Source organism: Thunnus thynnus, chromosome 22 (assembly GCF_963924715.1).
Source record: "Thunnus thynnus chromosome 22, fThuThy2.1, whole genome shotgun sequence".
In the NCBI taxonomy this organism is placed as follows: Eukaryota; Metazoa; Chordata; class Actinopteri; order Scombriformes; family Scombridae; genus Thunnus; species Thunnus thynnus.
The window spans coordinates 26,026,821-26,046,207 of NC_089538.1; the positions used below are offsets into that span (position 1 = coordinate 26,026,821).

The following is a 19,387-nucleotide window of genomic DNA, read 5'->3' on the forward strand; positions in this document are numbered from 1 at the left end:
TACTGACTGTCATTTCCGGCATTTTTACGACACATTTTCAGTGTTTTAACTCAAACTGTGCTCTTTGTCTAAACCTAACCAAGTGGTTTTTGTGCCTAAACTTAACCAACGGAGTTAAATGACACGGCGCACACATAGCACATGTTTTTAAAGTGTAAACCTGTTATTTGTACACCTGGTTGTTCCTCTCCTCACACCTGTACGTGCTGCTCTTGGCACCAAAATACACAAACAAACAGCCGGAGCGCTGCTTGCGTCGGTCGTTACAACCAGTAACGAGACGCTTCTGTTACTTTCTCACCAAAATAACCTGTTAACTGTTGCATCCAACTAACAACCAGCAAGCAAAGTAGTTCACAAGAAGCATCAGTATAATATTTTCATGATCATTTAGCTTCTTATTAGCTCCGCCCGTGTTGTTCACTGTTACCTGACGCTGGCTGCGGGGAGTCGGGCTGCGGACGCTCGCTACCTCCTCGGAGTCGACTACCTCCAAGCTCTCGTCGTACAGCTGGTTCTTCAGGACTATCGTGCCTCTGCCCCGGTTAGCTCGCTCCATATGACACCGACAGATCACCGACAGAGCTGAACGACGGTTACAGGCATTTATCTACCGGTTATTTAACCGTTTAGCTTTGGCCACCAAGCAACGGACAGCTAACAACGGACCGGGCCTCCGGAGGCTTTAAACCGTCCTACAGCGCGATGTGCGGGGGTTAAAGCGCCGATATGGACGCGTAAACTAACTTTCCTGATATGTTTTAAATGTCTGTCTAACAGTCTGAGCTCAGTGGAAACGCGTCTAGCTGGATAAATGCGTGAGCGTCGTGTTAGCGGCTAACGGGAGGAATTGACTGTATCCTAGCAACGGATCACGCAATGCATCATGGGATGACGTGTCATTCTTCTTCTTCCTGGTTTTTAGTGGCGGTTGGCGTCCAAAATGTCGCATTACCGCCATCTGCTGGATTTAAACTAAAATCTACACTAACTAACTAACTACCTACCTAACTAACTAACTAACTAACTAACTAACTAACTAACTAACTAACTAAATAAATAAATAAATAAATAATCTCTTCCCATCCATTTCCACACTCTGCTCTAAATTCTCTATGTTTCAGATGTTTGAGAGAAACTAAAAGCTGCAACTCTTCTCCAGAAACTCCCAACAACAACACTGTGAGAGCAAAATGAATGATGAGGTTATCATTTTATAAATCTTTTGTATACATATAACAAATGTTGTTTTCAAACTAGAGGGTCAATGTTTGTTTTCTGTTGAATGTGATGTAATGTCATTGTCATCCTGGTCTACATGTTAGTGAAGAAATCCTGCTCCTCGGCTAGTTGGACTCTTGAACTGGTTTCTACCTGAGGGTTGCTCGCTGACCTCTGGGGTCTGGGACTGTGCGGATCATGAGGTACCTAAACATGCTAAAGTGGAAGGATGTCGTGTTTGAAGTCATTGACCATGAGGTCTCTGTAAGATCATATGACCATACTTGTTTGTAAGAAAGTGTAACAGTTTGTGGAAGTGTCCATTTAGGTACGTAGCTTTGCTTCTGGAGACGTATAAAGCTGTCTGGTTTGTGTTCACAATCTTTAAGGAAAGGGCTGAACAACAACTGTTGTTGATGTGATGATTGTACAACGTCTACAACAAGTAACAATGCTTAATACTTTCTTCATGTCTCCGTGTCGACACCCAGAAATCTCCTACAGTTATATCACGTTATGTTTTCTCAGGTTTTATTTCTACTCCAGCAGTATACGGTATATTACCACTGGAAAAAAAGGCCCAAATCTTCCCCTGATCTTTAAACTCATCATGTTTTCTTAGCTTCTTGCCTCACATCTTAACATTTCTTACCTACTTCCTCATGCTGAAGTCTCGTCTTAGATCAGACCCTGATTATTTCTTACCTCTCTTACTCTCTTTGGACAGTTTTCCTCCCATGCTGCATGATTCCCTTTTGAATTATGTTTTGAAAACAGATCTCTACAAAGTGACTTAAATTCATTACAAATGTAAAAATATAAAATACATCTTTGACTCATAAAATGTAGATCTGAACAGGAACTGTGGTGAAGCAGAAGTATAAAGTAGCAGATAATGGAAATACTCATGTAAAGTACCTTTAAATTGTAATAAAGTATCTGAGTACATGTACTTAGTTACATTCCAGCACTGAAGCAGAACAATGAGGAGGTGTGAACGACTCGGACTGTAATGACTGAAACCTGTTTACCATCTCTGCTGCCGACTGAACAGCCATCACCTCACAGTTATTGAATCCAACAATTCAGCTATTTCTGGAACTTTTCTGAAGCTTTTCTGTGACAGTAAACTGAATTATTTTGGTATTTTTGACTATTGATCAGACAAAACAAGACATTAAAATATGTCAGCTTGGACTCTAAGAAATAATAACGAGCATTTTTCACTATTTCAGATTAATGGATAATGAAAACAGTCGTTTGTTGCAGGCAAATCAAATGTAATCTGAGTTTTATTACCGGTCAATGTTTTAAAATAAAACTGAATCATGTGAGATTCATTTGTTTTAATTTGTAACAAATATAAATTCACATAAAGAAAATTAAAAGAGGGAGCAGGTAGCTTAGCATCGCTCTTTAACCGCTAAACCTTTTTAAATCACATATTTAAATGAATTAAACTGTAAACCAATATGTTGTATTGATCTCAATCTAATTATAAAGACATTTAATTCCAGTTGCTGGTGATTCATCAAAGTTTGATCCCTTAAACTACAGATTTTAATGTACAAAGATAAAATAACTGATATGGTCAATATCATCATGATTATGGGGAAATATCACATTCATTCATGTAAATAGAAATATCAGAAACCTTTACTAACTTGGTTTAGAAATGAAGGAGAGAACTATCAGCTGATACACATCAGTCAATACAAAACCTTTGTACTATGTGTGTTTTGATAAAGATTGAATATTTTTATTATTATTATTATTATTATTTATTCATTTAATTGGCTCTGCTACCATATGGGTTGTTTGTGTGGTTTGCTGATATGGTCTAAAAATATAAATGATTTGTGGTTTGATATGTTTGGTTGTTTACAGAAATCTGGTTGATGTTAAATTAACTGCTGGGATGTGAAGGTGATTTTTATTTTTATTATTTAAATGTATGCATCTATATTTATTTACTGTTAATAAAGACTTGCTGTTTTGAATCTGCTTCTAGTTTTTTTTTTTTTTTTTTTGAAGAATCAAAATCAATATTCCTGCTGTGAATTGTGTTTTAAATAAAGTTAATTTAAGAAAAAAAGAGCTTCGAGTGACCGCGAGATGCTGACGCGATATCGCGAGAACTCGGATGTGTTATTTATGCTGGAGCAGAAACACAGTCCAGCACCGACCAGGACCACAAGACCAGGACACAAGAGCAGAATGGAGGACCAGAAGCCGGAGTATCCCACCGACAACCCCGTAAAAAAGGAAGAACTGGACTCACAGGTCAGTGTTCAGGACTTCATCAGGCCACGAGGCTCTAATATGAACCCCTGTTCAGTCACATGGCTGACCAGTTATCCCAGTCAACACAGTAGTCACGTTGTCCAGGCTGTGCTAGTCGTTAGCTAAAGCTAAGCCAACAGCTAGTTAGTTAGCCAGTTTAGTGTGTTTATCAGAAAGTTCTGTGGTGGAAAAACCTCCAAGAATCCACTTCCGTTTGATCTCAGACTGAGTTTTTATTGGAGTCTTTGGCAGAAGGATCATCAATGCTCATTCAAACGTTCATGCATGGACCAACAACACCCTCAAAACATGGAATAAACCAGTTGTTGTAAGATAGACGGACGCAGATGTCCAAGAATCATCTGATCCCCCCCCCCGCAGCTGTTACTTCCTTACTTGCACATAGACGAGGTTTTATTGCCGCGCTCATCAGCCTGGTTAACTTTGTGAATTTAGATGCTTCGTGAGGCCTCAAGTTACTTCATGCAAACAATACATGAGTAAGAATGATGCATTATGTATTAAACTCAAAATACACTGGAAGAGTTCAATGTGAACAGGTTTACTGGGCATAAAGAGGCTTTTAGAAAAACCTGATGCAAAATCATAAAACATCATATCTTATACTCCTCTTCCTGTTGAGGAGTTTATTTTCTATGTTCAACCATCTGGTCATTAATGCCGAGACACTCTGGAGATAATACAAGTACGACTTCAATCATTTCAAACAGCAAACCAAAATGCTACACCACAGATTAGCCTTCTTGCTAACTCCCCGGGAACTGTCTCTTATTATATTAATGTTATCTTTGCACATTTGTTTGATCGTTTGATCCACAGGTTTAAAGGGTAAAAGTTCAAAAGTGTGGGAACTGGAGGCGAGCACGTTTACTCCTCACCCGACATTTCCTGGAAGCTCGATTCCAGTATTTGAAAGAAACTGGACTGAGCAAAAGAATTTACTGTTCAGTGAAATGTTCTTGTTTTTTTAAATTATATATATTTTTTCTTGTTGTTTTTTCCAGTGGACAGAAAACTCTGGTTCACACTCCAACAACACAGCAGGTGTCAGTAATGCACCTCAACACTGGTTGCTACCCGACATAAAACAGGAAAAAGAAGAAGAAGAAGAACAGTCCATCAGTCAGAGAGGAGACCTGCTGGATTTCAAAGACCAGGACCACTACAAGATCAAAGTAGAGGAGAACCAGAACCCGGAGAACCACACCAACAACCCTGTTAAAAGAGAAGAACCAGGTTCACCCTCTGCTACCACCGATAAACAGGTCAGTGTTCAGGACTTCATGATAAAACCGGCTTCATTACAAGTAAAAGTACATAAGTATTATGAGCTTGATGTAGTTAAAGTATTGCAGTAAAAGTACATAAGTATTATGAGCTTGATGTAGTTAAAGTATTGCAGTAAAAGTACATAAGTATTATGAGCTTGATGTAGTTGAAGTATTGCAGTAAAAGTACATAAGTATTATGAGCTTGATGTAGTTAAAGTATTGCAGTAAAAGTAGTGGTTTGGTCCCTCTGACTGATATATTATTATATATGACATCATTAGATTATTAATAGTGAAGCATCAGTGTTAGAGCAGCATGTTACTGTTGTAGCTGCTGGAGGTGGAGCTAGTTTACACTACTTTATATACAGTTAGCTAGTTTAGTCCAGTGGTTCCCAACCTAGGGGTCGGGCCCCTCCAAAGGGTCAGCAGATAAATCTGAGGGGTGGTGAGATGATTAATGGGAGAGGAAAGAAGAAAAAACAAAGTTCTGATACACAAATCTGTTTTCAGTTTTTGGACTTTTTCTCTAATCTTTGATTTTTGCTGAAATATTGGATCATTTGAACATTTATTGAAATGTGTATATTTTTCTTTTTAATTAATTAATTTTTCTTGTGTTTGTTTTTTTTCTCAGTGGATAGAAAACTCTGGTTTACACTCCAACTATATAATAGGAGTCAGTAATGTACCTCAGTGCTGGTTGCTACTTGAAATAACGCAGGAAAAAGGAGAAGAACAGTCCATCAGTCAGAGAGGAGACCTGCTGGATTTCACCAACCCAGAGCATTGTACCAACAACCCTGTTAAAAGAGGAGAACCAGGTTCACCCTCTGCTACCACCGATAAACAGGTCAGTGTTCAGGACTTCATGATAAAACCGGCTTCATAATGAGACTAAAGACACGAGGACGAGTCTGGAGGGTCCGTGTATCATCTGTTCATTCTGTTGTTGGAGAGAAAGTCTGAAAAAAAGAAACTAAAACACTTCCAGATTTTGTGTTCACTGAGTTTTCAGTCATTAAAAACTACATCAAGGTCTCAGTGTTTCCTGAGTTCAGCTTAAACAAAGTTAGAAAATAATGTTTAATGGTTTTTATCCGTCGGCTGTATGTGACGCGTGTCCACTTCCTGTCGCTATGCAAAATATCTCCTTTCTGGGAGCCGCCACCTTGCTTGTGTGACATCATTTGTAGCCAGGGTCGGGCAGCGGGATTGGCGGCCTACGGGACACGCCCCCCCCCCTCAGCCGTCCGTCCGCTGCCTGACGGAGGTTTGAGAGCAGCTGTTACATCTGTCGATGATGACATCACACCCCGTTTTTATACAGTCAAATAAAAACAAACTCATCAGAACAACGAGCAGTTGGACAAACATCAGCGTGATAAGAACTGCCTAAAATGATAGAAATCGTCTCTGGGAAGAATTTATCTGAGCTGTACTTTGATTTTTATTTTTGTTTTTGTTTGTTTGGTTCATGTCCCATCAGCCACCAGGGGGCGATCCAGATGTTTTGGCTCCACCTTTGGGGAGTTGTCATGATGTCTATTTATATAGAGTCAATGTTTTTAACAGAACTGCGGCGGCTGAAAAATAATTCAGATCCTTCGGTTAAGTGAAAGAACCAATACAGCATTTTTCTCTCTCAGTTGGTCAATCACTATGGCAACTAAAACAACAAATTAAAACAAAAGAAACTTTAAGTAATTCAAAAAAGAGCCCACTTAACATTTCAAATGCATTTACTGTTATACAGTGGAATCAAATAATTAACTAAGGTATTTATATATTTAATAGTTAGGTAGTTAGGTATAAAGATGCTATTAACACTAGTTAATACAGTAATAATCACTGTCGAAGGCAGGCTCACCTCCGAAAACACGATTTACTTTTTTAATTTGGTTTCTGTGGCTATTTCGCAATGTCTAAGGCCACGAAGAAGAAAGCGTTCACCACTGAAGAGGCCTTCGAGATGATAGAAGCCTCGTCAGAAGACGATACCGACGACAGCGAATATGACTCGGAAAGAGAAGCGATGTTTGCTGAAGGCCGTGACGCCATTTTAGATCGGTGAGTAACGATCTTTCACTCAGATATTTATCTAGCCTTGAATGAAAGCCAAGCTGCGCCATCTTGTTTCCTCCTTATCATATATGGCTTTTTATCAAGCTTGTAAACAAATGCTGACAACTCTGCATTACACTGTTTTTGTAGGTCATCAGCTGAAGATGGTGGTTCTGACTGGGAGCCTGACGCTCAACCAGACAAGCACCCAACGCCGTCCTCTGCTGACCCCGGTAAGCAGAGGCGGCAACGCTCCTCTTCTGCAGCCACAAGCGCTGACACCCCTGCTGGGTAAACACATTTATATATTATTAAATCACACTTTTGATTAACATAACAAATTGTAAATGAGCGAGTGGGGATATTTTGCTAACAACTGTACATTACATCGTGTTTTGTAGGTCACCAGATGAAGATAGTGGTTCGGATTGGGAGTCTGACACTAGGCCGAAGCGCCAACGCCTCTCTGGATTCAGTGGATCGGGGGACGCTACTTCCAGCACACCAACTCCTAGACGTTCACGTTTCCGTGCTGCCAAAGGCGCTCGGGGTAGAGGTCAGACACCCAGAGCATCACAGTGTGCCCCCCTCACAGTGACCCAGCAGTGGCATAATGTGTATGAAGAGGATGCTGCACCTGCTCCACTGGTCTTCATGCCAGTACGACAGCCTGGACCACAACAGGGGACCAGGGCTGCTCGCAGTCCACTACAATTCTTTAGACTGTTTTTTACAGATGCTGTGCTCAGGACTTTGTTGGCAAACACCAACGCATACGGTGCAAAGAAACAAAAAGGGAAGCGAGGAGCATGGCGCAACATCACAATCAGTGACATGTTCTCCTTCATTGCGATGGTGATTTACATGGGCTTGGTGAAGTGCTCTACGCTGGTGGACTTCTGGAAAGGGTCTCGACTCTACAGTCTCCCGTTCCCCTCCTCCGTCATGTCGCGGAACAAATTCTTCACCATTTGTCGAGCTCTGCACATAAGTGACATCAAAGCTGATGAGGAGAATAACGCCAAGAGGGGGACGCCTGGATACGACCGTCTCGGCAAGATAAAGCCGCTCTACAAGCACATCGTCGAATCGTGCAAGTCACACTTCCAACCCCGTCAGCACATTTCGATTAATGAACGAATGGAAGCATCGAAGGCGAGGATTTCACTCAGACCATACATGCTGGCCAAGCCAAATAAGTGGGGCTACAAGCTGTTTGTACTGACAGATTCCAGCTGTGGATACACGTGGAACCTTTATGTGTATGACGGCAAGTCATCTGGCTCTGGGAAGGGACTGAGTTATGACTCTGTGATGTCCCTCATGGACTTCAGTTGTCTGGGCACAGGTTATCATCTTTATGTTGATAACTTTTACACCAGTTCTCAGCTTTTCCTGGATTTGTTGAAAAAGAGGATCGGGGCTTGTGGTACCGTTCGTACAAACAGAGTTGGTTTCCCTAAGACTAAGGCCAACGATTTCACCAGGGGTACTCCTCGGGGCACCATACGGTGGATCAGGGACAGCGAAGTGCTTTTTGTGAAGTGGATGGACACCCGAGAGGTCGTCATGTGCTCCACCATCCACAAGGCCTTCAATGGTCATATGACCCGCAAGACATTGAAGAAAGCTGGGAAGCGGATGCAGACTGACATCCCTATTCCAGCCGCAGTCAAAGACTACAACCAGCACATGAAGGGGGTCGACATGTCTGATGCTCTCATCGGGTATTACAGTGTCATCCACAAGACCAGGAAGTGGTACCGGACTTTGTTCTTCCACTTTGTGGACATTGCTGTGGTGAACGCCCACGTTCTCCATCAACAAACCCAGACGGAGTCCATGACGCTGAAGGAATTCCGGGAGGCCCTCGTTGAGGAGCTTGCAGCACACGGCTCAGAGTCGACGTCTCAAGCTTCTAGCAGGAGATACACTGCGCCCCCTAACCTAGCGGCTTCGCACAAGCTGCAGTACTTCGTAGAGGGACTTGATGTGCCGAAACGGAGCGCAAGCACTGTAGGCAGAAGGAAATGTACACTCTGCCACCGGAAAACCCCGGTTGGATGTGTGTCATGTGATGTGCCGTTGTGCTTTGTGGCAAAGAGGGATTGTTTCAACGCCTGGCACAAACAAAGGGGACTGTAGACAACGGTCCCTGATCAGAACACCAGGACTGCCTTGGATCTGTTATTGTCTGTAGTCTGTAACTGTTATGCAGCCTGAGACAAACAGCAGCACATGTTTTATATTTTATAGATATATTTTCTTTACTGTCTACCTCCTTTTTTTATATATTTGACTGTATATATATACTGTATAGTTACCGTATACCTCTCTTTTTTTTTTTTTTTTATACATATTCTATAGAGTTTTTGTGTGTATATAGTTCAGCTTTGAGCAGTTTTTGTATTGGCATGGTAAACTATTTGAAATTGGTTTGGAATTCAGTTCCACATGGTTTGTCTTGTTTGTATCAAATATACTAACATTCGGTAGTGTCACATGACAAGAGATGAGTCAATATGGCCACTTGGAAACATGTGGAAACCAGACCAGCCATCCATCAAATGAACAATGTGTTCAGTATGTTTCCCAGTGTCACAGCAGTGAGTAAAAGCAAATTTGGCCACTTGGAGACGTTTTTGAGAGGTTCAGAGACACCACAAACTGAAAACTCCATATCTCCCATAAGGTTAGGCCTATAAGTCTGGAATTTTATACAGGTTTGGTTGACAGGATGTAGAAGGTATGTGGTGATTTGCATAGTTCTGGCATAAAACATGTCCTAGTTATTATTATCCAAATATGACTTAATATAGGACGAGGACCAAAAAGAACCTTTGAGCCATGTTTGAACTGATGCAGTTAAGGTTGTGTTTTTGGCCACATGCTTCATTTTTCTGAAACTAGATGTCACATTAACCCCTGTGTTAACAGAAAGCTATTTGTTTTTTTTTAAATGTTTATTTAAGGGGTACGATTGGCCACTTATATACTTGTCCATCCTCCAACTTATAACTTATTTTTGGTAAAAGTTGAGATCAGTGTACAGACTGCAAGGTCTTCATGTAGCGGTTTGTTTGTTCCTAATCTATAAATGATTGTATTATGTTATACTGTATAAACATTACTTAACCATAATTGTCCATCAATAACATTATCAATATCTGTTGATAGCAAAAGGTTGTCATAATTAATTGATTTCCATTTGGAGATGTTTTAATAGCTGTGTGATTGTTTCAAATTTACAAGAGTCACAAAGAGCGTTAATAAATGGTTAATTATGGTTAAGTAATGCTTCCAAAGTATAACATAATACAAGATTTATAGGTTAGGCTGTAAGTTAAGGAACATACAGTCTGTGAGTGATCTCAACCTTTACCAAAAAATAAGTTATAAGATGGAAGATGGACAATCATTACCCTTAAATAAACCTTTTATAAAGTTTTCTTTTAATGAAATGGTTTAGCTGTGAACGTTACATGTCAATTAACATCTTTATCAACAATTGATTAATATTAGTCAGTATCTTTAATTAACATATAAACACTAAATGTTAACAAGAGGCATTTGTTAACAAAATGCTTATTGTATTGTTTAATGCTTATTACTGCCTATTACTATATTAAAATAATGTTAATAGCATCATCATAAAGTATAAAATGTATAAATTAATACCTCGGTTAACATGAACACCATTAGTAAATGATTACTAGACACATTAGTTCACTGTTAATTAATGGTTAGTTAATGCTTAACTATAATGTTGATTAATGTAGCCTTATTGTAAAGTGTTAACGTACATTTTAATAATGTTATCAGTGGTGGAAGAAGTATTCAGATCCTTTACTTAAGTAGAAATATACATCAATGTAAAAATACTCCTAAATAAAAGAATCCTTTTTATTTTTTGCCAAAAAAGCTGTAGCCTCATACTGTTGTCTAGATGGGTTCATGCCGTTTGAAGTTTTCAGAGAGATGCTTTAAATCTCGTTCCCCTGTCGTCGTCCATAACGCTCCCTCTGAAATAACGAACAGGGAGACAGTTAAAGGTATCACTTACACCACATCCAGCTAGTCGACTCTGTTGGTCATAACAGGAGCGGGAGAAGCCCGGGTGTAAGCTTAGTTAGTCCGGTCCAACGTCTTTTTTTCCCCCGGTGAACAGCTTGTGAAAGGGTGTTTTTGTTTTGTTTTTTTTGTGAGGGAAATGACAGAATTTTCTCTGATTTCCGCAGTTTCACTCGAAGTTGCCTTCTTCTTCTGGCAGCTAGCTAAAGAGCCGGGCAGCTAGCTTATATGCATCTGTACTCACATCAATGGCATGTGTGAACATGAACACTGAGAATTACCCGATCACATTAGATTAAAAAAAAACAAAACAACAATACTAATTTTCTGCTGATAGAAGTGGGAGTGTCTGGAGCTCAGAGAGCTGCGCCATGTGGAAAATCTGAAGCAACCAGTTAGGGAGCGGCCTCATGACGCCTTGTTGCTAAGAGTTGGACTTAAATACACTCTTTTTTTCGCCGGGGTCCTTCACCCAGGAAGTATACGTATTCACACAGAAATCAACCAAATACAATTTAGAACCAGTTGTGTCAAATACTCTGGACTCATGGAATAAGACCAGAACATACTTTAAATTTAAGAGACACTTCTCTCTCATAACTCCAGTGGGGAATAGCCTGAACGTTCTTCCCTCAGGGGACTGGACCAGCTTGTTAGACTGCGTTGTGCCCTCGTCAAAGAGCCTATCAAAACCTTGTGTACAAAACCTTTAACTAGAAAAGGATCATTCTCCAGAACACATCAGAAGACAATGGCAGAAGGATATAGAGCAACAGATCATAGTAGCAGTGGTAATAATAAATAGTACTGCACTTTTCATTTGTAGTGAAACTGTAGTGCTACAGTATTAATAACATAAAACACACAACATAAAGAAAATAATAAGAGTTAAGATGAAAAGGTTTTGAGGCCTTTTTTTTTAGAACAGACCACAAGCGTGGTGTCTCAGAGCAGAAGGCTCGATTCCCCCCCCCCCCCCCGTGGTCTGAGGATGCAGCTGGAGGTTTGTGGTGTGATCACTTCATGTCTGTCGATAGATTAGTGTGTGAGTAGCAGGACTTTGTAGTCCATCCTGAAGGAAACAGGGAGCCAGTGTAGTGAAAACAGAAATGGTGTTTTCACAGTCTCACCAGGATCCTGGCAGCTGGAGCTTCTGCCGAGGATTCCTGTGATGAGCGCATTGCAGTAGTCCAGTCTGGAGGAGATAAAGGCATGGAAAAGTTTCTCTGTATGTGACGGGGTTAGAGAGGAAATCTGTGAACGCAACAAAATATGAGTGCAAGTGTACAGTCTGAGCAGAAGCGGAGCAAATCTCAGCGCAAGCATTGGCTGTTTGAGTGTGAGAGCAGGGAAAGAGTTACAAAATCTGAACGTGAAATCACCAAGTCATGCTCTTGAATCAAGATAGGGGAAAAAGCCTCATTCGACACTACAATGATTAGGGTTTTGTGTATATAGCAAGGACAGTGATTCTTAAACATTAGATCTTTTAGGACGGTCCCACTTTGAAGGACTGTGAGGGGGAAATATTGAAAACACTGCCTCTGGAAAGACTTAACATTTGCCCTGCATGACAATATGTGTGGATTTATTAAGTTCTGGTAACCTGTGGTTGATGTGATGGATCCACCAGGACTCAGCTTCATTCTGGCTAACTGCAGGGGCAGACTGGCTGTAACCAGTTACCATTTACATGACGTATGTTACCTCAAGGCTGGTATGCCTGGTTTGCGTATGTATAGAGTATGTATTGTTGTGATTTGATACTCCAGCTGAGTTATTTCTTTTATTTTTTCTATTTGTTCAATTGCCTTGTATGGAAAATTTGTTTCTGTCAAATATGGATTCCAGTTCAACATTTTAGCACATTTGTTGTAATGTGACAGAATTGCAAATAAAGATTATTTAAAAAAAAAAAGGATCCTACGTTTCCCATAATGCAACTCTATAACAGGTTTATTGACTAATAATAAAGAAAGTTCAGGGGCCAGTGCCCCCTTTGTGTTCTACAGACATGATCTAACTGTTGTTTATGGTTTTATTAGGGCCGGGTTTACAATTTACATTTTTCATTTAGCAGACGCTTTTATCCAAAGCGACGTACATCTGAGACTGAGACACAAGCAGGGATCCGGTCAGGAGACAACAACACGAGTAGGTGCCATAAAGCTTAAGTTTGAGTCTGATAGGACGTAGATGCCAACAGGCGGTGCACCTGTGTGTTTTTGTTTTTTCTCTACATTCAGTCCATCAGGTGCAGAGCTGGTCTTTAGTCTTTTCTTAAAGACTGAGAGGGAGTCTGCAGATCGAACAGAGTTTGGTAACTCGTTCCACCACCAGGGAACTACAGAGGAGAAGAGTCTAGCTGGTGATTTAAGGTCCTGTTGTGGTACCAGGCGCCTTCATTGGCAGAGCGTAGTGGGCGGGAGGGAGAGTAGACCTGAATGAGGGAGTTCAGGTAGGTGGGAGCTGTTTTAGTTGCTGTTTTGTAAGCGAGCGTCAGGGTTTTGAATTTGATGCGGGCAGCAACTGGGAGCCAGTGGAGGGATATCAACAGCGGGGTGACATGTGCTGTTTTGGGCTGATTGAAGACCAGACGTGCTGCCGCGTTCTGGATCATCTGCAGAGGTTTGAACGTACATGCAGGGAGGCCTGCCAGTAAGGAGCTGCAGTAGTCGATGCGTGGGTTATTAATTGAATTTTTTTTATCAGTTACAATTTTGTTTTCCAACAATTCTGAAAACAAGGTAATCGAGATAAAACCATTATTGTGCCACATTCAATTTTGCAATGATGTTCTGGTTTTGTCTTGTTTGTCTTGTGAATTGTGTGTTGGAGCAGCCGGACAGTGCAGAGTCTTCCTCACAGCGCCAATGTGTCTGAACTTAACAAACACTCAAATGTTCAGCGGTGGAAACTGACATCTACAGGCTACTTTTAGTTTCAGTCAGACTTTTGATGCTCTTATTTAAGATACGAGGACGCTCCGCTCCTTTCATCCAGCTACTCAGCGCTGTGCTTTCTGTCTGCAGTCTGTTATTGTGCACATGCTTACTTGTAAAAAGCTGATTAGAAACCTGGTTACGTGTATACACGGCAGAGAGATTTTTGTTCTCCAAGGAGTAAAATCTACTTGTGGAAACCAGGTTTCTCTAATCCCAAACTCCAATTACAGAAAGTGGGCTTCTCGTTTACATGACAGTTAAGAAATCAGCTTGACTGTAACCCGGTTACTCAGGTGCATGTTAACACACTGCAGGATCATACAAGTCAATGATTTCTGTCAAACCTCTTGTTTCTTAGAGTACCATGATGAATGATCATTTTAGAATTGATCACTTTCCACACAACATGCATCTTAACAAAATATATATAATATAGATATTTAGTTTCAGTAGCATATGGAAGTGCACCACATCATAGTTGATCTTATTTTTATATGCATTATGTTTCCAAAGTCAATGAGTAATTGTGTTAAATAAGTGTTGTCTCAATATTGACCAAAATAATAATGATTATGAATTTTGCCATAATCCAGCGGTCCTAGATTTTATATCAGTTGTTCCAAATGTCATCTCACTCACTCTGTTTCTCTGTGTTTGTCTGTTGCCATAGAAACATAAAGGAAGAAAGGGACTCAAACATCACTGCGACAAAGCCTTCACGACATCAAGATATTTAAAGACTCGTCAGAAACTTCACAGCTGTGACCAATGTGGGAAAACTTTCACTACAGCTAGTGACCTAAAAATCCACCAACGCATTCACACTGGAGAGAAACCGTATAGCTGTGATCAATGTGGGAAAGCTTTCACTGTAAGCAGTCATCTAAAAAGCCACCAGCGCATTCACACTGGAGAGAAACCGTATAGCTGTGGTCAATGTGGGAAAGCTTTCAGTAGAGACAGTGACCTAAAAAGACACCAACGTATACACAGCGGAGAGAAACCATACAGCTGTGAGGAGTGTGGGAAAGCTTTCACTAGAGACGGTCATCTAATACGCCACCAACGCATTCACACGGGAGAAAAACCATTCTGGTGTGATCAATGTGGTAAAACATTCGCTCGTGGCAGTGCCTTTAAAAGCCACCAACGCATTCACACTGGAGAGAAACCGTACAGCTGTGACCAATGTGGGAAAACTTTCACTACAAACAGTTATCTGAAATTACACCAACGCATTCATACAGGAGGAAAACCGTACAGTTGTGATCAATGTGGGAAAACTTTCATGCAAGACAGTAATCTAAAAAGCCACCAACGCATTCATACTGGAGAGAAACCGTACTGGTGTGAGCAATGTGGGAAAACTTTCACTCAAGACAGTACTCTAAAAAGCCACCAACGCACTCATACTGGAGAGAAACCGTACTGGTGTGAGCAATGTGGGAAAACTTTTGCTCACATGAATTCTCTGAAAATCCACCAACGCACTCAGCACCGTGTTGAACATGTTGTAGAGGAAAGTTAGTGATGTCTCCCTCCCTCCTCACCTTGCCTTAACAGTCTACCCAGTTTTATCCTGGCCTTCTTGACAAACTGAGTTTGGGAGTTGTAGTTAACTTCTCGCCCCAAAGTTTTTTTTATATTTTTCATTTTGGAGTTTCATATCTTTTGAATAAAATGGGTTGAATGAATTTGTAAATGCCTCAGAGCTACAGAATTTCCCTTTTTAAATGATTTGATCTGCATCTTACAAAACAGGAGATGGACTGTCAGTAAAAACAGCAGCTATATGTATGTTATTTCTTTACTCAGCGTTAAACAATCAATAGTGCTGCTAGCTAACTAGCTAATGTTAGCCCAAGGGGTGTCACGATTCTCCAAATCCATGATTTAATTCGATTTTCAATTTAAACATTTTTTTCAGTACTGATGGCTCTGCTATTGTTAGACCATTGAGTTTTGATTTGTAAAGATCAGCAGATCATTGCTTTTATGCCCTGACAACTTTCATTTACACTTTATTTTTTTCTTTACAAAAATAGGCTACATGGTATCAAGTGTGATATAACTATCATATTTTTTTAAGGGGGGGGTTTGATATACCATGCTAAGGCCATATGGTCAAAATTTAAATATTTAAAATGTAATAACACCTTTTTCAGCACTCAATAGGAAACAAACTATTAAACACAATTACAAAAAGAAGAGCCATTAAATGCAGGTTTCCTCACCTGCAGCAAACTAAGTTTAAATGTTGCACATCGTAGATGGTCCGTGCGCACTCGTCTCACAGACGGCTGTACGTAGAGACCGATGTTATTTGTCCAGCTCGGAGGACGGCTCGTTTTTGTGAAAATCAGGTTGTAGCCTGTTGTCTAACTACTGTCGGAAAGAGTTATTGTTTTTTAACAATGTTTTGCTTATGAATTATTGATCCAAGAAGTTCAAACCTGTCAATATATCTCCAATTTTATGGACGTGTGAAGCATCGCCTACAAACTGTAGCTTCTCTGTCAACTTTTGTTGTTTACACAACTCACATGGAAGGTAAAATGTTTCCACACCAGTGATTTCAGGGAAGCAGGAGGATTTTCCAGTTTTGCTGTTTCTCTGTCATCTCTGACTCGGCCTCGGTGTCTCAGAAAGTAATACAGCTGCAGGCTACCGGTGAGGCACATGTGTCGTCTTTGAAATGTTGTTTTTTTTTTTTTATCTCGGACATGTGCACAAGTAGGCGGGAGTGGGAGAATCAATCCTGCTTTTTATTTCAAATGTTGAAATCGAACTCTCATTACGATCGATTTTCAATTTAGAATCAATCAATTAAATTATAGTTCTGAATAGTTACTGATAAGGGGACGGTTTGAACTTAAACAAAGCAGCCAAAGCAGATCGATTACAGGCAACAAGTTGGTTTGGTGTGAATGTGACAGTTCATGATTCCACTTGCAATTGATAGCCAATTCTTGCTGTTATTGGTCACCTCTCTAATTTAATATCATGTTATTTACTATTAAAGTTCTTTAGTGTTGTGATAATGTAATATTATTAGTTCACTGCTGGGACTGGTGTGTTGTGTGTAACATGAGCGCCCTCTACTGGCCCAAAAACTCCATCACCAGTCTGCTGTTTCCTGTCCCTGTGGTAGATTGATGTGTATCAGTCGTTAAAAACACCATAATAAGTTGCTGGTCAAAGTGTATTGTATGCACTCCTTATGACCATAGTAAATGATTTTGGGATGATATGTTTGCTTCATATTAAAACTGTGTCTCCATTGTTCCCGATGGCTACTATATGTGAGTAAAGTTTTTCGGCAGCTTTTATTAGTTTGTAATACTTATTGCCAAATGGATATTACGTAATAATAATTCTCTTTTTTGTAGATTGCATGTGGTAGTGACCCTGTCCTCCCGGCCAACCGAAACAGCAGATCCAGGTGCTGCTATATCAGAATTTAGGCTAACGATAGCGGCTCTGTCCTGCTGAAATGAAACACACTGTTTGGAAATACAAACAATAAAACTTAAATGTATAATTTCTTGTATTTCTGCTGTAAACATCTGAAAAAAATTTTATGTGACAAGCTGATTTTACATGTTTCTGGATCATTCTGTTCTTGCTCTACGCTGCAATACAAAATGTTTCTACTAAAAAGTAGAAGCTGTTTTTGTCTCCTGCTTGAAATGAAGACGCCATTCTTGCTCCTTAGCAACAGTAATGAAGGTGAAGAGTTTGGATTATTATGTTATTAAGAAGAAACAACTATGAATCAAGCAAATAATGCAAAAACCCTTTACATACATACTTAACTCATAAAAAAAAAACAAGCACTTATACATTTTAACTGTAATCATCAAAGCTCAGTAAGAAAAGCTTGATAGAAGAAGAATCTTAAGTTGGTTTTGCACTCAAGAAATATATATACCACTGCGTTCAACTCTCAGTTTAGCACTGAATTTAACTGATCATCTGTGGCTTTTTATGGCAGCCTCCAGACCGGGCCGACCTGAGACCAGGTCACACGGCTCTGTTCAGCTCTCAGGACGTTTGCAGCTTCTGACTCAATCTGCGTTGAATCATGTTTAAGCTTTCAGATGATGGATTTATTCACTCTTTACTGATCAGAGCTGTATATTGTTGTGTTGTCGTTTCCTTAGAATAAGCCCTTTATATCTACGTAGGGAGCGGGTCCTCTTCCATGGAGACCGCCATGTTGCTACAGTAGCTCAGAACGGACAAACCGAACACTAGCTATGACTCCTGTGACTCATATGTCTAACAGAGTAAGGGTTCAGGAGTTTCTATCATGGTGTTTTTAAATCATTTTTTTAATGTTGAGCAGAGAGACCACCTGACTTCTATGAGACCCATGTTTACAGAGACACATAATGGTCTCCATCCTGTAAGTTTGTTCATATCAGGGGAGTTTTTACGTACCGCTGTCGCCACGTGCTGCTCGTGGGGGGATTGTTGGGTCTCTGTTAATTAAACAGTACAGTCTAGACCTCCTCTATATGAAAAGTGCCCTGAGATGACTTTTGTTGTGATTTGGCGCTATATAAATAAAATTGAATTGAATATCAGAAGATTTTCACCCAACTGCAATGCATGCTGGGAATTCAGTTAAGCTAACAGTGCCATGTAGGAATTTGTTCACTCAAATAGCTTTATGATTTTATGGGGGAATTATGAGTTATTAGTGTGCAAAGCTCCAACATGACATTATTTGTCCAGTGACATAACTAATATTAAAGAAGGTATAATAATAGGGAAATAGTCCTCCTTGTTGGCCAAACAAGGGGGGTCAATTAGCATCATGATTATCAATCTTTATTATGATTTTGCAAGGGTATTGGTCTTTTAACATTAAGTGACTGAGATGCAAGCGCTAGAAAACACAAACAAGTTCACTTTAGTTACACATTTATTAGTAATACTACAGCTACAAGTAGTAGTACAACATTTTAAAAACAAAACACAGGAGGGAAAGGTAAACTGGTACACAAGGCTACGGCTAGTGAATGAGTTGAATGCATGATGCAGAGTTATCTATTGTGTAGTTGGTGTGAGAAACCTGATTAACAGATGAGATGACTGTTACCTGAGAAGCAGTGAGTCAAATCAACGGTACAACAGCTTAGTTCTGAACTGCCGATTGAAGTTACAAATCATGAAGCACCAGGGTTTAAGCACGTTGATGAAGGTTTTGTATGAATACTTGCTTGCTCTCTGGGGGCGGCTTCTTGTGGAGAATGGAGTCTGATGTGCTGGAGTCTGGATCTGGTAGCGATGAGTGAGTCGGCCGGTCTGGACTTGAAAAGTTTCCATTAAGGGAGAGAGATCCTGGTTTATGCTCTCCTAGACTTGATCCTCAACTCACGACTCCAGATTGAGAAGATGTCACATCTTCAGACTAGCAAACTGAAAGCTTTCCACCAGCATGGCAGAAAGCAAGAAGACAAAAGTAAGCAGCAGCCCCAAAAAAGCAGCCTAGAGTCTCAGATAA

The 19,387-nt window shown here is 40.2% G+C and overlaps 2 protein-coding genes across 5 annotated transcripts in view; one reads left to right on the top strand and one right to left on the bottom strand.

The window, feature by feature from the left end:
* ift46 (intraflagellar transport 46 homolog (Chlamydomonas)) overlaps positions 1-891 on the bottom strand; it is a 4,879-nt gene extending 3,988 nt beyond the window's left edge. The window contains exon 1 of one of the 2 annotated variants that reach the window (XM_067580411.1): positions 431-891. In XM_067580411.1, the coding sequence (XP_067436512.1) occupies positions 431-559 (129 nt within the window). In that variant the 5' untranslated portion in view covers positions 560-891. The remainder of the gene's footprint in view (positions 1-430) is intronic. The other variant, XM_067580412.1, reaches the window with a different exon arrangement.
* Positions 1-17,469, top strand: part of LOC137174877 (zinc finger protein 431-like) — a 101,308-nt gene extending 83,839 nt beyond the window's left edge. The window contains exons 1-6 of one of the 3 annotated variants that reach the window (XM_067580381.1): positions 3,038-3,504; positions 4,530-4,790; positions 5,433-5,648; positions 6,726-6,865; positions 7,010-7,150; positions 7,261-12,943. In XM_067580381.1, the coding sequence (XP_067436482.1) occupies positions 3,337-3,504; positions 4,530-4,790; positions 5,433-5,648; positions 6,726-6,865; positions 7,010-7,150; positions 7,261-9,004 (2,670 nt within the window). In that variant the 5' untranslated portion in view covers positions 3,038-3,336 and the 3' untranslated portion in view covers positions 9,005-12,943. Of the gene's footprint in view, positions 1-3,037; positions 3,505-4,529; positions 4,791-5,432; positions 5,649-6,725; positions 6,866-7,009; positions 7,151-7,260; positions 12,944-14,545 lie in introns of those variants that run through there. The other 2 variants (XM_067580380.1, XM_067580382.1) reach the window with 2 other exon arrangements.
* The last annotated feature ends 1,918 nt before the right edge of the window (positions 17,470-19,387 follow it).